Here is a 16,361-nt window from a genome sequence, read left to right on the forward strand (position 1 = left end):
ACACTAATCAAGTCTCTAACTAGATTCTGGAGTGACACAACCCATAAAAAAGACAGAATGGATCAATTTTCCTGCCTAAGCTATCTTGAAAGGACTTCAGGAAAGACCTGTCATTCTAGGGTAGAGGGGGCATATGGCCCAGCGAGTGCAGGCAGGTGTGGAGGCTCTCAGTCACAGCACAGATCTGCAATAGAGATTCAGCAAACTAACTGAGAGGCTTCCAGGCCCAGAATAGAAGGCAAATTGTGAGCCCCAGTACAGCTGGTGCAATTAGACCAAGCTACCCCAGTGCAACAGTGAAGCCACATACACTGGAAGTCCCAGCCTAAGTAAAGTCAGTGAACAGGTCTCTGACCCCCAACCCAAAAAGCTTGGGACAGTGTCCCTTGTGGCCCAGGAGCAGAACTCAATTTTTAAAACCACAAACTGGGCTACACGTGGAAATAGTTAACAGAAAAAAGCCCTAGAAAGCTACTACTGCAATAAGGAAGATTAAAATATCATCTCAGAAGAGGACACTGGCAAAAGGCTTACATGTGAACACACAGAGGGGAATATGAATTGGTCCTATGCACAAAAAAATCCTCTTTAAAGAGCTCAAAAAGTAATTTTAAAAATCAAGTGGAAAAACTGGGAAAGAAATGAGAAATATGCAAGAGAAAGTCAACACTTGGAAAAGGAAGCACAAAAATTGACTAAGAAAATAAAATAACTCCTTAAAAAAATAGAATTGGCCAAATGGAAAGGGAGATTTAAAAGCTACCTTATGAAAACCATGATCAAAAAAAGAGCCTCTTTCAAGAAATTAACAAGGAAAATTGCCCTGATATCCTAAAACCAGAGGGTAAAATAGTCATTGAAAGAATCCAGCAATCACCTGCTGAAAGGTTCCCCAAATGAAAATGCCAAGGAATATTGTAGCCAACTTTCAGTATTATTGAGTCAAGGAAAAAATACTGCAGGCACCCAGAAAGAAACAATTCAAATTCCAAGAAACCAAAGTCAGGATTACACAGGACCTGGCAGCTTCAATATTAAAGGATCAGAGGGCTGGAATGTGATATTTGAGAGGGCAAAGAAGCTTGGATTACAATTAAGAATCAACTATAGGGGGCAGCTAGGTGGTACAGTGGATAAAGCACCGGCCCTGGAGTCAGGAGGACCTGAGTTCAAATCAGGCCTCAGACACTTAATAATCACCTAGCTGTGTGGCCTTGGGCAAGCCACTTAACCTCATGTGCTTTGCAAAAAAACCTAAAAAAAAAAAATCAACCATAAATTTGCATACTTGCATACTGCAAAATTAAGCATACTATTTCAAGGCTAAAGTTGGGCATTTAATGAACTAGGGTACTTTCAAACTTTTCTCATGAAAAGACCAGAGCTGGTCCAGAAAATTAAATTGTCAAATACAAGACTCAAGAGATACATAAAAAAGAAAACAGGAAAGGAAAAAAAAATCATACAATAAGATTAAACTGTTTTACGTCCCTACACAGAAAGATGATACTTGTAACTCTTGAGAAATGTATCTCTATTAGAAGGAATATATTCAGACAGGGGGTGTGGCCATAAGTTGATTTTGAAGAGACCATATTAAAAAAATTTAATTAAGGAATGAAAAAAAAGGATTGTATTAGGAAAAGAGGAAAGGGGGAGATACAATAGGGTAAATTATATCACATGAAGAGGCATAAAGAATCTATTACAGGGGTGGCTAGGTGGCGCAGTGAATAGAGCACCGGCCTTGGAGTCAGGAGTACCTGAGTTCAAATCTGGCCTCAGACACTTAATAATGACCTAGCTGTGTGGCCTTGGGTAAGCCACTTAACCCCACTGCCTTGAAAAATCTAAAAAAAAAAAAAGAATCTATTACAGTCAAAGGAAAGAAGGGAGAGGGTGAGAATTGTTTGAATCTTACTCTAATTGGATTTGGCTCAAAGAGGAAAAAACATATACACTCAGTTGGGTTTAGAAATTTATCTTACCCTAGAAAAGGGAAAGAAATGGGAGGAGGGGCTGATGGAAGGGAGGGCAGAAAAGTAGAAGTAGGAGGGGAAAGGGGAAAGAAAAGGGAGGCAAGCACTAATAGAAGGAGAGCAGACTGAAGAAGGTTGTTGTCAAAAGCAAAACATTGGTGAGGAAGGGTAGGGTGAAAGAAGAGAGAAAAATATAAATGGGGGTAAAATAGGATGGAGGGAAATACAGAATTAGTGATCATAACTAGTAAATGTGAATGGGATAAATTCTCCCATAAAATGGAAGCAGAGAAAGCAGAGTGGATTGAAAACCAGAATTAAGAAACACATTTGAAGCAGAGAAATGTGCAAAGTGAAAATGTAAAAGGCTGAAGCAGAATATATTAGCTTTAGCTAAAGTGAAAAAAGCAGGGGTGGCAATACTTACCTCAGACAAAGCAATTACAAAACCAGATCTCATTAAAAGGAATAAGGAAGTAAGCTACCTCCTTCTAAAAGGTACCACAGACATGGCAGTAATTACAATATTAAACATATATGCACCAAATGGTAGACATCCAAATTCTTAGAAGAGAAATTAAATGAATACAGGAAGACACAGACAGCAAAACTACACTACTGGGGAACCTCAATCTCCTCTCTCAGAATTAGATAATTCTAACGACAAAATAAATAAGAAAGAAGTTAAAGAGGTGAATAGAATTTTAGAAAAGTTAGCTATGATAGCTCTCTGGAGAAAACTGAATGGGATAGACAGAAATATATAGGTTCTTTGAGCAGTACATGATACCTACATAAAAACTGACCACATATTAGGGCATTAAAAACCTCACAATCAAATGAAGAAAGGCATACTTTTCAGATCATGATGCAATTTAAAATTATGTGTATTAAAGGACCTTCAAAGATAGAATAAAAATTAAGCTAATTTTAAAGAATGAGTGCATCAATCAACAAATCATAGAAATAATCAATGATTGCATCCACCACAATGACAATAATGAGGCAATATAGCAAAACTTGTGGGATGCAGCCAAGGCAATTATTAGGGGAAATTTTATATCTCTAAATGCTTACACATGAATAAAATAGAGAAAGAGGAGATCAATGAATTGCACATGCAAATAATGAAGGTAGAAAAAGAACAAATTAAAAATTCCAAATTGCAATTCTGTAAATCAAAGGAGAGAGCAATAAAATTAAAAGTAAGAAAACTATTGAACAATAAATAAAACTAGGGGTGGGTTCTTTGAAAAATCAATAAAGCTGATCAATCTTTGATTACTTTGATTAAAGACAGAAGAAAATCACATTACCAGTATCTAAAATAATTACCTTTTTTTAAGGTTTTTTTTTTTTTGCAAGGCAGATGGGGTTAAGTGGCTTGCCCAAGGCGACAGGACTAGGTAATTATTAAGTGTCTGAGACCGGATTTGAACCCAGGTACTCCTGACTCCAGGGCTGGTGCTTTATCCACTGTGCCACCTAGACACCCCAGTATCTAAAATAAAAAAGGTGAATTTGCCACTAATGAGGAAGAAGTTAAAATAATAATTCAGGGCTATTTTGCCCAACTGATGCCAATAAATATGACAATCTAGGTGAAATGGATGAATATCTATAAAAATATGAAGCCCAAATTAACAGAAGAGAAAATAAAATATTTAAATAATCCTAAATCAGAAAAAGAAATTGACAAGTCATAAATGAACTCCCGAAGAAAAAATCTCCAGGGCAAGATGGATTCATAAATGAATTCTACCAAATATTTAAAGAAAAATGAATTCCAATTCTCAATAAACTATTTAAAAAATAGGGAAATTCTGCCAAATGCCTTTTATGACACCAATATGGTGCTAGTACTCTACCAAAAAAAGTCAAAACAGAGAAAGAATATTATGGACCAATTTGCCTAATGAATACTGATGCAAAAATTTTAAGTTAAATATTAACAAAGAGATTACATCAATTTATCACTAGGATAATACACTATGGATCAGGTAAGATTTATACCAAGAATGCAGAGATAGTTCAATATTAGGAAAACAATCAACATAATTTATCATATTAATAAGAAAACCAACAAAAATTATGTTTATCTCAATAGATGCTGATAAATCCTTTGACCAAATACCTTCCTATTAAAAACACCAGAGAGCATAAGAATAAATGGAGTTTTCCCTAAGATGATAAGCAGTATCTATCTAAAACCATTAGCAAGCATTATGTGTATTGGGTAAGCTAGAAGCATTCCCAAGATCAGGGGTAAAACAAGGATGCCATTATCACTATTATTATTCAATACTGTATTAGAAACGTTAGCTTTAGCAATATGAGAAGAAAAAGAAATTGAAGTAATTAGAATAGGCGATAAGGAAACAAAATTCTCATTCTTTGTAGATATGATGGAATACTAAGACAATCCTCAAGAATCAACTAAAAACTACTTGAAACAATTGACTTTAGCAAAGTTGTTGGCTATGAAATATATCTACATCAATTGGCAGCATTTCTGTATATTACCAAAGTCCAGCAGTAAGAGATAGCAAGAGAAATTCCATCTAAATTAACTATATACAACATAAAATACTTGGGAGTAGACATTCTGAAGCACCAGAAACTATATGAACGCAATTAAAAAACACTTTTCACACAAATAAAGTCAGATCGAAACAAATGGGCAAAGGTCATGGTTAGGTCAAGCTAATAAAATAAAAGTGATAATTCTACCCAAATTAAATTACTTATTCTGTGCTATACCAATCAGACCACCAAAACCTATTTTACAGAGCTAGAAAGTCTTTCTGGTGCCTGTTCCTGGAACAACAAAAAGTCAGGAATATCAAGGGAATGAATTAAAAAAATTGCAAAGGAAGATGGCCTAGCTGTAGTAGAATTAAAACTACACTATAAAGCAGTAGTCATTAAAACTGTCTGGGAGGGACTGCTAGGTGGCGCAGTGGATAAAGCACCAGCCAGTCAAGAGGACCTGGGTTCAAATCTGACTGTGGGCAAGACACTTAACCCCATTTGCCTTGCAAAAACCTAAAAAAAACCCCAAAACAAGAAAAAAACTGTCTGGTACTGCCTGAGAAATAGATAAGTGGGTCGGTGGATTAGATTAGGTTAAAAAAAAGTAATAGTAAATGACTACAGGAAATCTACTGTTTGATAAATTCAAAGACTCGAACTTCTGGGATAACTGCTCACTTTTTTTTTTCCTTTCACTTAATTTATTTTGAATTTTACAATTTTTCCCCTAATCTTGCTCCCCCCCCCCCCACAGAAGGCAGTCTGTTAGTCTTTGATCTAAGTTGAATGTGATGAAAGAGAAATCATATCCTTAAGGAAAAAAAATAAAATATAAGAGATAAACTGCTCACTCTTTAACAAAGGAAAACTGGAAAACAGTATGGCAGAAGCTAGGCACAGACCAACATCTCACAATGGGGGTTCAGACATAAGGGGGTAATACCATAAGTCAATTAGGAGAATAAGGAATAGTTTATCTTTCAGATTTATGTAGAGGGAAGAAGTTTATGACCAAGCAGGAGATAAAGAACATTATAAAATGCAAAATGGGTAATTTTGATTACATAAAATTAAAAAAAGTTTTATGCAAATAAAACCAACATAATCAAAATTAAAAGGATTAAAGAAAGTTGGGAAACAATTTTTATAGCTAGAGTTTCTGATAAAGGACTCATTCTAAAATACATAGAGAATTGACTCAATTTTTAAAAATTATTTATTTTTCCCAATGTAAAGACTGGAAAATTGCCTTCTGTTGGGGGTGTGGGGAGATTAGGTAGAAAATTGTAAAACTCAAAATAAATAAAAATCTTTAAAAAATTATTTATTTTTCCAACTACAAGTAAATATAATTTTCAACAATCTTTTTTTTTGGACTAAATTCCACATTTTTCCCTCCCCCTTCTCCTTAATAGAGTATGCTAATGTAAGTTATACATGTATAAATATATTTCTACATTGATCATGTTGGGAAAGAAAAATCAGAACAAAAAGGAAAAACCCATGAGAGGGGAAAAAAACATAAAATGAAAAAACAAATTGAAAAAATTGAAAATAAGCAATGGTCTACATTCAGATTCTACAGTCTCTTCTCTGGATGTGGATGGTATTTTCCATCACAAGTCCTCTAGAATTATCTTTGATTACTGTACTACTGAGAAGAGCAACTCCATCATGGTTGATCATTACGCAGTTCTGCTGATAATGTATACAATGTCCTTTTGGTTCTGCTCACTTCACTCAGCATCAAGAACTGACACAAATTTATAAGAATGAAAATTATTCCCCAACTAATAAATGGCCAAAGAATAAGAGCAGGCAGTTTTCAGATACAGAAATTAAAGTTATACCATAGTCATATAAAAAATACTCCAAATCATTATTGACTAGAGAAATAATAACTCTGAGGTACCACCTCATACCTATCAGATAAGCTAAAATGACCAAAAAGGAAAATGACAAATGCTGGACCAGATGTGGGAAAACTGGGACTCGAATGCACTATTGGTGGAATTGTGAACTGATCTAACCATTCAGGAGAGCAATCTGAACTATGTCCAAAGGGCAATAAAGCTATGTATACCCTTTGATCCAGCAATACCTCTACTAGGATCTTTCTGATCATAAAAAGGAAAAGGAGAGCTACACGAACAAAAATGCTTACAGCACTTTTTGTAGTGGCATCGAACTGAAAATTGAGGTGATCCCCATCAACTGGGAAATGGCTGAAAAAACTGGAATACGAATATGATAGAACACTACTGTTTAAGAAATCATTAACAGGTAGTTTTCGGAAAAATTTGGAAAGACTTAACATAAACTGAAGCTTAGGGAAGTGAACAGAACTAAGAAAACATCATAACATTAATGTCAACACGATCATCTATGACAGACTCAGCTCCTATCAGCAGTTCAATGATCAAAGACAATTCTAAAAACTTGTGATGGAGAAAATGCCATCTGCTTCCAGAGGGGAAAAAGTCCTATGAAGTCTGAAGTACACCAAAGTACAATATTTTTACTTTCTAAAATTTGTTCCATGCTTTTCCCCCTTTTGTTCTGGTTCTTCTTTCTCAACACGATTAATATGAAATATATTAAAACAGGCTTGTACATATACAACCTATATCAGATTACTCATGGGCTGGGGGGGGAAGGGAAGGAAAGGAGAGAGGCAGAAAAATGGAACTCAAATCTAACAAAAAAATGAATGTTGAAAACTAACTTTACATGTAAGTGGGGAAAAAATTAAAATTAAAACAAAAACAAATGTGAGGTGCTCTCCAGCATACAGGTAAAAGTCCTTGCTAAACAGACACACAGACCACTGGATCCAAACATCATCTATTAATGTCCAGCAAGCCTACTATTTTGTCACCTTCATTTCATAGAAAAGGAAACAGTGTGACTCACTAAGGTAAATAGATTTATATAGGATCACAGTGCCAGTAAATGGTGGAAATGGTAGAATCAAGACACAAGCTGGGGCCTTCTTAAATCTTCCCATAAGACCAATTAATCGATAAGCACTTTAGCAATTATACTATGTGCTAGGAGCAGAAGGGACAAAGAAGAGACAGCAGGAAGGTGCTCATAAGGAGCATGGGCAGGCCAAGGACACAGCTTACTATAACAAGGGAGACTGAGGAGTGCAGAGGAGAGATCCAGACAAAGCACTACAAGAAATCTGAGGAGGGAAAGATCATTTTCATGTAGGAATGTTCCTATCCCTTTGCATAAAAGATCAGCGAGGAGAAAGCTTCTATTAGTAGCCTGATGCATTAGTAATTTTTTCATAAATTATTTAAGAGTGAAGAAAGGCTTTTAGGGACTAACAAAGATTTTTTTTTTTTTTGGTTGATCAACATCATTAATTGCCAGGAAACATTATGGAGCCTTGTGGAAGACATGAGACTTGTGTACTGTGTGACCAAGGTGCTGAACAGTGAAATAGTTCATGTAAAAAATAACTTCTGAGAGTTGGCTAGGCCCCTTAGAGCTGGCAGAGTACTACTTATCTGAATCCAGGTAAGGCCTGCCATCTAGTCACTAGTGTGGTCTCCTGGCACACAGATCACCTTATAAATGAATACCTAAGATGTTGTTAATTAGCTAGTACCCACCTGGTCCCAGTTATTTATACCTGCAATTTTTTTTTCTTTTCCTTTCGGAGGCAATCAGGGTTAGGTGACTTGCCTGGATCACACAGCTAGCGTGAGGCTGGATTTGAACTCAGTTCCTCCTGACTCCAGGGCCAGTGCTCTAACCACCACACCACCTAGCTGCCCTACACGGCAATTTCAAAACTCCAGAATCAGTCATAGCCACTGGATTCCCCACTGTTGGTTCTTCCCCTCCTACACAACCATGCTTGGGAGCTTGTTCCTCTGCAAACTCCACTTGAAAGACCCAGGAGGAGGCTCCCCACTCATTTTTTATAGAGAATCACTGAATTTTGGGGGAGGCTAGGTGGTACAGTGGATAGAGCATCAGCCTTGGAGTCAGGAGGACCTGGGTTCAAACTCAACCTCAGACACTTAATAATTACCTAGCCATGTGGCCTTGGGCAAGCCACTTAACCCCATTTGCCTTGAAAAAAAAAAACCTGAAAAAAGAAAAAAAAAGACAATCATTGAATTTAGAGGTAAATGGATCTTGAGAAATCATCTAATGCAAATTCCTTATTTGAGGGATGAGGAAGCTGAGACTCAAAATCACAAAGTAGGAAGAGCAGAGCTAGGCTGATGCCAAGGACCTCTGATTTGTAACACAGGTCTTATCGGCCACCGCTGCCCAAGAGATGGCCATTCTCCTCCATCTCCGAAGGTCTTTTGTACAGAGGTCTCTGATTACGGCTCCTCTTTCTCTCCATCCAAATCTATCTAATCCATGGGACATCTCTTTGTGGATGTTGTTCAAAAACGTGATTAATGAACCATCAGCTGTATTTCTAACTTCTTAGGGAACAGAATGTGTTCCATTGAACAAAGGAGATTAAATTTTGCTGTCCTGTGTCTGATTATTAATGAAAGAAAAATGGACAAAAGAGAGGCATTCTTTCTTTTTAAAGTGAGATTATTTACTTTGCAAACATGAACTTACTGGACCCTCTACTAGATCCACCCTAACTGCACCTTCCTTTCCACAAATCTGTTTCAAAAGAAGTGGTTACCTCTGTAACACTGTTTATCTTAAGCTTTACAAAACATGATTCTGAAGTTTCATCAGAGGATCCAAGGGGAACCATCTTAGTGACCTGCTTGGGCACTGGGAGGCGGTGGGTCATCATTTAGAATGTGACCAGTACTGGGCTAAGTGGTAGGGATTCAAAGAAAGGCAAAACCCTAGCTCCTGTTTCCAGGAAGCTCCAATTCTAATGGGATGAAAACAGGAAAGAAACTATGGACAATAAAGCTATCTACAGTGTAACTGGAAGGAAATCTCAAAGGGAAGGGACAGGGATAGGAAAAACTAAGACAGGCTTCCTGCCAAAGTGGGGTTCTGAGCTAAATCTTGAAGTGAGGAGGCCGAAGTCTAGCCATGCTCCTGCCACAAGGTTATGTCCAAGGAGAGAGAAGATGATGGATGAGAGATGCTGTGGAGGCAGAAACAAGACTTGACAAGCAGACCCCTTCTGGGGATGGTCAGCATATCTGTAGGGCCCAGGAAAGGGGTCTGCCAATAACCAAGGTCCAAAGATCAGAGACATAGGGGAGATGATAGAATGGGGCTGTTAGATGACTGGAGGGATGGAGGATGCCCATAGCCACCACTTTGCTGTGAAACCTGGTGTCAGAAGAAAGAATCCAGGAAGACATCCAAGTGATGGGCAACAAAGAGGGGAGAAAAAGGAGCTCGATAAATACCACCTAGATTTCTATGGGGAAGTATGAAGCAAGGGAGGCATTCTACTGGGAGCACATGGGAGGAGGCTAGAGGAATGATGAAAATATGTGTGGTGGGCGGAAGAGTGGATCATCCCACTGAGACCCAACAAATCTGGGATGGATTCAGGCAGCAATTTCTTGACTTCTTCCACCTCTGCTCGGTAACACATGACCAGGAGGGGGAGAGACAGGGGTGGAAAGTAATCCATGGCTGGGATTTGGCATGAGGTGACCCAACACAGGACAAGAGTTTCCAACACATTGTGCAAAACTGAACTGATTAAGCCAGGGTCAAGAGAGGGAAGAATAGCCAGTATAAGCCAGTGAAAGGGGAATAGTCGGGGAAAGAACTGTTTTGTATGACTACAGATTTGTAATAGGTTTTATTTGTCTTGTCTTCTCAATGGATAGGGGAGAAGGGAATTCAGTTCAGAATTCAAAATTGAAAGTAAAATTGAAATGGAAATTTCTTTTAAATAAGGAAAAAAGAAAATAAAGTCACATAAATCACTGACATTGGTATGCAGAATGACTCAAAAATGTTAGCAGTCTTATGCTTTAAAAGCTTAAAACTGCATTAAGACTGGGAGTCACTCTTACTATAACAAAATCCAACAAGAATTCAGGAGAGTGCTCAGGGCACCATTTGTCGATTTGATAGTCATCTCCCTAGACAAAATTATTGACCACATAGGACCTGGTGAGATTACTCAGAGAAGAGGGCCTTGCCCAGAGCCTTAGACACAAGCACAGGGTGGGACCGAGATGATGGCCTTCAAAGGAGACTGAAAGGACATCAGTGGGCTTGAGGGAAAACCAAGCAAGGAAAACTGTCCAGAAGCAGGGCAGTCAGCCATCACAGCAACAGAACACCCCTCCCCATAAGGTTTATTGCCTGTCTCCAAGCTCCATCCACCTACGCCCCATAAATCACAAATATGCTTTCATCTCAACCTTCTATACTCTTTATGTTCTGGTACTCAATGAAACCCAATGCCCTCCTGAATGTCTTCCTTGACTGCCCTTCAAATAGGGTCTGTGTGCTCCTTCCTATGTCCACACCCCCCCCCCACTCCAAGTTGGGATGGCCCCTCTTCCTCTTACCCACTCTCACTCAGCAATCTTGTCTCCTTTAGGGTCCACCATCTTGAAGCTCGATGACCATTATCAATCAGCTCCTAGTATATTCTTATTCCTTTCGAAGTGAGTTCAAGACCTGGCTCACAGAATCTCTCCATCACAGCTCCTGTTCCCATAACCATCTGATGTTCCCTCAAATACTCTAATTTCCCAGTTCCTCAGTTTACTAAATTTCTGGCACCATCTCAGACCAGAGATCCCTTGATCTTGGCATCACTCCCGAGTCTTCTACTTCCATGAATTCTGAAATTCCTTTATCTGACCATGACCTTTTGACATTCTATCTTTCCCCCCATTCCCTCCAGTCCCCATCAGGCACAGCCTAAGAGAAGAAGTTTGAATCTACACTCCCAGTTCATCAGTTTTCCATCTGGAGGTGAGGAATTTTTTGGACCTGGAGGGATCAGTGTTGACCTGAGCTGCTCAATATTTTAGAGTTGTTTTGGGGGGGTTGTTTTTGGTTTTTTAGTTTTTTTGAAAGGCAATGGGGTTAAGTGGCTTGCCCAAGGCCACACAGCTAGGTTATTATTAAGTGTCTGAGGCTGGATTTGAATCCAGGTACTCCTGACTCCAGGGCCGGTGCTTTATCCACTGCGCCACCTAGCTGCCCCAGAGTTCATTGTTTCAGACAATATTGCTGTAGACTGTTCTCCTATATAAGATTTTTCTGAAGCAATTCCCTTTATCAATTCTCACAGAACCACACTGTGAAGTTCCTTCTATCCTACAGCTTTGCTACATTTGTTTCATTAAGTTTTTGTTGGCTCTTCAGAGTTTTCTAAGTAAATCAAATCAAATGGTCTAATAAGGCAATAATTCAGTTTCCTCTTTGCCTGTGACTATTTCTTTAACTTCTCTTTCTTATTCTCACAGTTCTTACATTTAGGATTGTGTTAAAACAATAGAAGTGATGATGGATATCCTTATATATCCTTAATCTTATCAGAAAGGTCTCTAACTTTTCTCTATTACATTTTATATTTGCTGTCAGTTTAAGGTAGATAATGTTAAGGAAAGAACCATTTATTCCAATGCTTGTGTGTGTATGTGTGTAACAAATATGGATGTTGGATTTTATCAAAAGTCCTTTTCAACATCAAATGATATAATGATGAGGCTTTTATTATTTTAAGCAGTCAACAAATATTAAAGACTTGATATGTATCAAGCACTATCCTAAAATACTAAAGCTATCAAAGTAAAGCAAGAGACAATCTAGGTTCCCAGAGTTCAGTCAAATAGAGGGAGACAACATGCAAAAAGTTATATACAAACTACATACAGGATAAATTTGAAATAATCAGGATAAACTTGAGATAATAGAGAGGTGCTAGAATTAAGGAAAAGCTTCCTATAAAATTCAGGATCTTAGCTGGGACATGTAAGTAGTCAGGAAGCACAGATGAGATCACTTTAGGTATGGGGGGGTGGGAGAGTCAGTGAAATGTCCAGAGTCCAGAGATGGAGCATCTTAAAAAAAAAAAAAAGATCAGGAAGGCAGGGTCAGTGGATTCAAAATTACATGGGAGATGGAGTACAAAGTTGAAATAGACTGGAAAGGAGAAGTGAAGCTGGGGCTAGATTATAAAGGGCTCTGAATGCCAAAGGATTTTATATTTGATCCTGGAAAGGCTAGAGAATATTGGATTGAGAAGGGGGGGGGGGATTGTGGTCAGTCCTTGCTTTAGGAAGATTCCCTTGACAGCTCAGAAGTAAGGAGGGCCTGTACCAGGTGATACCAATGTCAGAGGAGAGAGGGATACTAGGAGGATAATTGTAATGAAGCAATTAGGAAGCAGGGAGTTTACTATTTGGGGGAGGGGAAGATAATGAGTTCCATTTTGAACACGTTTAGTTTAAGCTATCTACACATGGACAATGGATAATTAAGAGCTAGTAGCTCAATAGATACAATGCCCCAGGCCTGGAATCTGGACCAGAGTTCAAATCTGGCCTCTGACACTTCCTAAGCTGTGTGACCCTGAGAAAGTCACTAAACCCTGTTGAACTGTTTCCTCATCTGTAAAATGAGCTGGAGGGGCGGCTAGGTGGCGCAGTGGATAGAGCACTGGCCCTGGAGTCAGGAGTACCTGAGTTCAAATCAGGCCTCAGACACTTAATAATGACCTAGCTGTGTGGCCTTGGGCAAGCCACTGAACCCCATTGCCTTGCAAAAACTAAAAAAAAGAGAGAGAGCTGGAGAAGGAAAAGGCAAAGCACTCCAATGTCTTTACTAAGAAAATCTCAAATGGGATTTGGAAGTGTAGAACTCAAAAGACTGACCAATAAGTAGATTTAAGGCTCCTTAGAACAGAGATGATGGGGGTTGATAACATCAGTGCGTGAAATAGCATAAAGAGTGAAGAGGACCTGGACCCAGATCTGGGAGGATACCCAGTTAACAGGCATGAACTAAACTGACTATCCAAATACATTAAAAACAAGAAATATGTGCAATTCATATATATTCATCATTTACTTATGGTGTTTGTCATTCGCTAGTAGAAAAGCAAGTATGATGAAAATCCAGCAAAGGAGACTGACAGATACTTTTGGTTATAGTGTGGGGGTGAATATATTGCTATCGCCCATTTGCTAATGTTTCATTTAAAATTTGTGCATTAATGTTCATTAGTAATAGGGATCTACTTTCTCTGCTTTGCCTTCCTGATTTAAGCATCAAGACAAAGTCATGGAAAAAGATTGGAAGGACCTGTTCTTTTCCTATTATTTCAACACTTCAGTAATTTCAGATTTAGTCTTTGAAGGTCGGATAGAATTCATTGGTAAATCCATCCATTCCTGAGATTTCATTTATCACATTCATTTTATTTCTGACAGAGTATAAATCAGCTATCTCTTTGATTACCCTTGGTAGCTTGTTTTTGGAAGGATTCCTTCATTATTTTGGATCTCAGTTTTGCTAGAATATTTGCAAAACAGTCGATAATTTCCTTATTTCTTCTTCAATCGTTATTATTCCCTCCTTTTAATTCTTGATATAAACAATTTGGTTTTTATCTTTTTCAAAATCTGATTGGTTAACTGCTTATCTATTTTATTAGTTTCGGCAATTCAATGGAAGTCTTTTACCTTCAATTCTATTAAACTCTTTTTTGGATTTCAGAATTTCTCTTTTGTTGCTCAGTTGGCTTTTCTTTTTTCAGGTTTTTGCAAGGCAATGGGGTTGAATGACTTGCCCAAGGTCACACAGCTAGGTCATTATTAAGTGTCTGAGGCTGGATTTGAACTCAGGTCCTCCTAACTCCAGGGCTGGTGCTCTATCCACTGCCACCACCTAGCTGCCCCTGGTTTTGTTTTTAATTTACTGTTCAAGTTTTAAGTTATGACTCCAACTGGCCTCTCTTTTGCTGACAAAAGTATTTAGAAATATACATTTTCATCTATTATTCTGGCTCCTCCCACAATTTTGGTATGTTGCCTCATTTAGAAATCTTCTTGAATCAAATTTGTTTTCACAATTTGTTCTTTGACCATCCAGTATAACAAGTATTTTTTCTTTCCTCAAAAGTCCTTTATTGACTATCATTTCTATTGCATTGTGATGAATGGTTGAGGTGTTTCATACTTCTGCTTTTCTACTGTTGTTTTTATGTCCATCTATTTGTAAAGGTGGCACATATGGCTTAGAAGTCTATAGATTCTTTTCTCTTCTTATTCAGTATTTACCAAAGATCTATCATTTCCGACTTCCTCAAGTTTTATTTGGCCCTTTAGCTTTGTTTATCATTTAGAACTGCCTTGGTCTGAAAGGAATATTTGGGTCCTTACTATGATAGCTTTTCCTATCTAGTTCTCCCTCCTTCCATTGTGTCTTGACTTTGGCTTGAAGTTGGACAATTTGGTGTGTCTACATTAAAGTACTGAGAGAAATTCATCATCTTTGGAGTCTTTGATAAGGATCCTGGCTCCTCTCTTATTATCAGCCAATACGGATTGTAGCTTTATCCGAAATCAAAATTGCTCGCCCCACCGGATGCGTTTCAGACAGAATAGATTCTATTCTACTTTTGACTTTAGTTTTCTTTTTTTTTTTTAGTTTTTTGCAAGGCAATGAGGTTAAGTGACTTGCCCAAGGCCCCACAGGTAATTCTGGGCTGGATGTGAATTCAGGTCCCTGCAATCCGTGTGGCCTGGGGCAGCCACGGGACCAGGGGCGAGGACAGCCGTGGGCAGGGCATCCCCGAGCTCCGGCCGCCGCGGCCCCGGATCCCGCCCGGCTGCTGTGCTCCTTGGGGGGCCCCTCCGCCGGGCCCCGGGGCTCCGGCAGGCCTCGGGGAGCAGAGGCGCGGGGCTGCCCCCTGCTGGCGAGGGCAGGACGCGCCGGCCGCCCCGGACAGTCGGGGACACCGAGGCCAACGGCGGGCGGCGCCCTCCCACCCGCTCCGGGGCCGGGGGGCCCTGGGCTCCGAGGGGGCCCCGGGAGCCAGGGGGCAGCCGCGGGGAGGCGCTGAGCGCGGGTCCGGGGGGCGGCCGCTGCCCTCAGGGAGCGCCCAGGCTGGGGGCCGGGCCCAGGTCCGCGAGCGGCGGAGGGGGCGCGGGGGCCCGGCGTGCGGGCCCCTGGCCCCGGGGCGGCCCCCGCCTCCACAGCTAGTGAGCGGGGCGCCGGGCCGAGCGGCGCGGCCTGGGGGAGCCGCAGCGGCCGGCGCAGGAGGCGCCCCGGGGAGGGGGCGGCGGCCTGGGGTCACCCCCGCCACAGCAGCGGCCAAGCCCGAGCGCCCGGCGCCCCCGCCGGGCCCGGCCCCCGACCCACCTGCTCGTCCTCGGCGCGGCCCGCAGGCCCAGCACGGGCCCCGCTCGGCCCACGGACGCCGCCATCTTGTGCCCGCCCTCCCCAGCGGGCCGCCCGCGCGTCATCACGCCGCGCGCCGGGGCGCGCCGTGACGTCACCGGAGGGCGCCCGCGCCGCAGCCAATGGGGCGGCGCGGGGGCGGGGCGCGCGGCGGCGCACGCGGAGGCGCGGGGGCGGGGCGCGGGTCACGTGGGCGGCTCCAGCACCCCACCCCCACCGCCGCTCTAGCGGCGCCTCGCGTGGGGCAGCTCAGTGTCCCGCGGGCCCCGAGTGCGAGTCCGGCGGCAGACGCGCGGCGGAGTGCTAGCCGTGTGGCCTGGGCCAAGCCTCGCCAAACCCCAAATAACAATAATGATCATGGCCCGGCGGGCGCCCGCGCTCAATGCACGAGCCCAGAGCAGGCAGGAGCCTGCGGGTGGCGGGTCCGGTGCCACTCACCAAGGGCAAAGGCCGCGTCTGCCCTCGGGGGCAGCCAGCCCCTGGCAGGCCTTCCCTAAGCCGGACGCCCGG

At 41.2% G+C, this 16,361-nt stretch overlaps 1 protein-coding gene across 2 annotated transcripts in view; it reads right to left on the reverse strand.

Annotated features, from left to right (window-relative positions):
- Positions 1 to 15,934, reverse strand: part of PISD (phosphatidylserine decarboxylase) — a 46,316-nt gene extending 30,382 nt beyond the window's left edge. Inside the window, exon 1 of one of the 2 annotated variants that reach the window (XM_074206402.1) lies at positions 15,813 to 15,934. In XM_074206402.1, coding sequence (XP_074062503.1) covers positions 15,813 to 15,916 — 104 coding nt within the window. In that variant the 5' untranslated portion in view covers positions 15,917 to 15,934. Of the gene's footprint in view, positions 1 to 11,002; positions 13,157 to 15,812 lie in introns of those variants that run through there. The other variant, XM_074206403.1, reaches the window with a different exon arrangement.
- Between the last annotated feature and the right edge of the window lie 427 nt (positions 15,935 to 16,361).

Source organism: Macrotis lagotis, chromosome X (assembly GCF_037893015.1).
Source record: "Macrotis lagotis isolate mMagLag1 chromosome X, bilby.v1.9.chrom.fasta, whole genome shotgun sequence".
Classification (NCBI taxonomy): domain Eukaryota; kingdom Metazoa; phylum Chordata; class Mammalia; order Peramelemorphia; family Peramelidae; genus Macrotis; species Macrotis lagotis.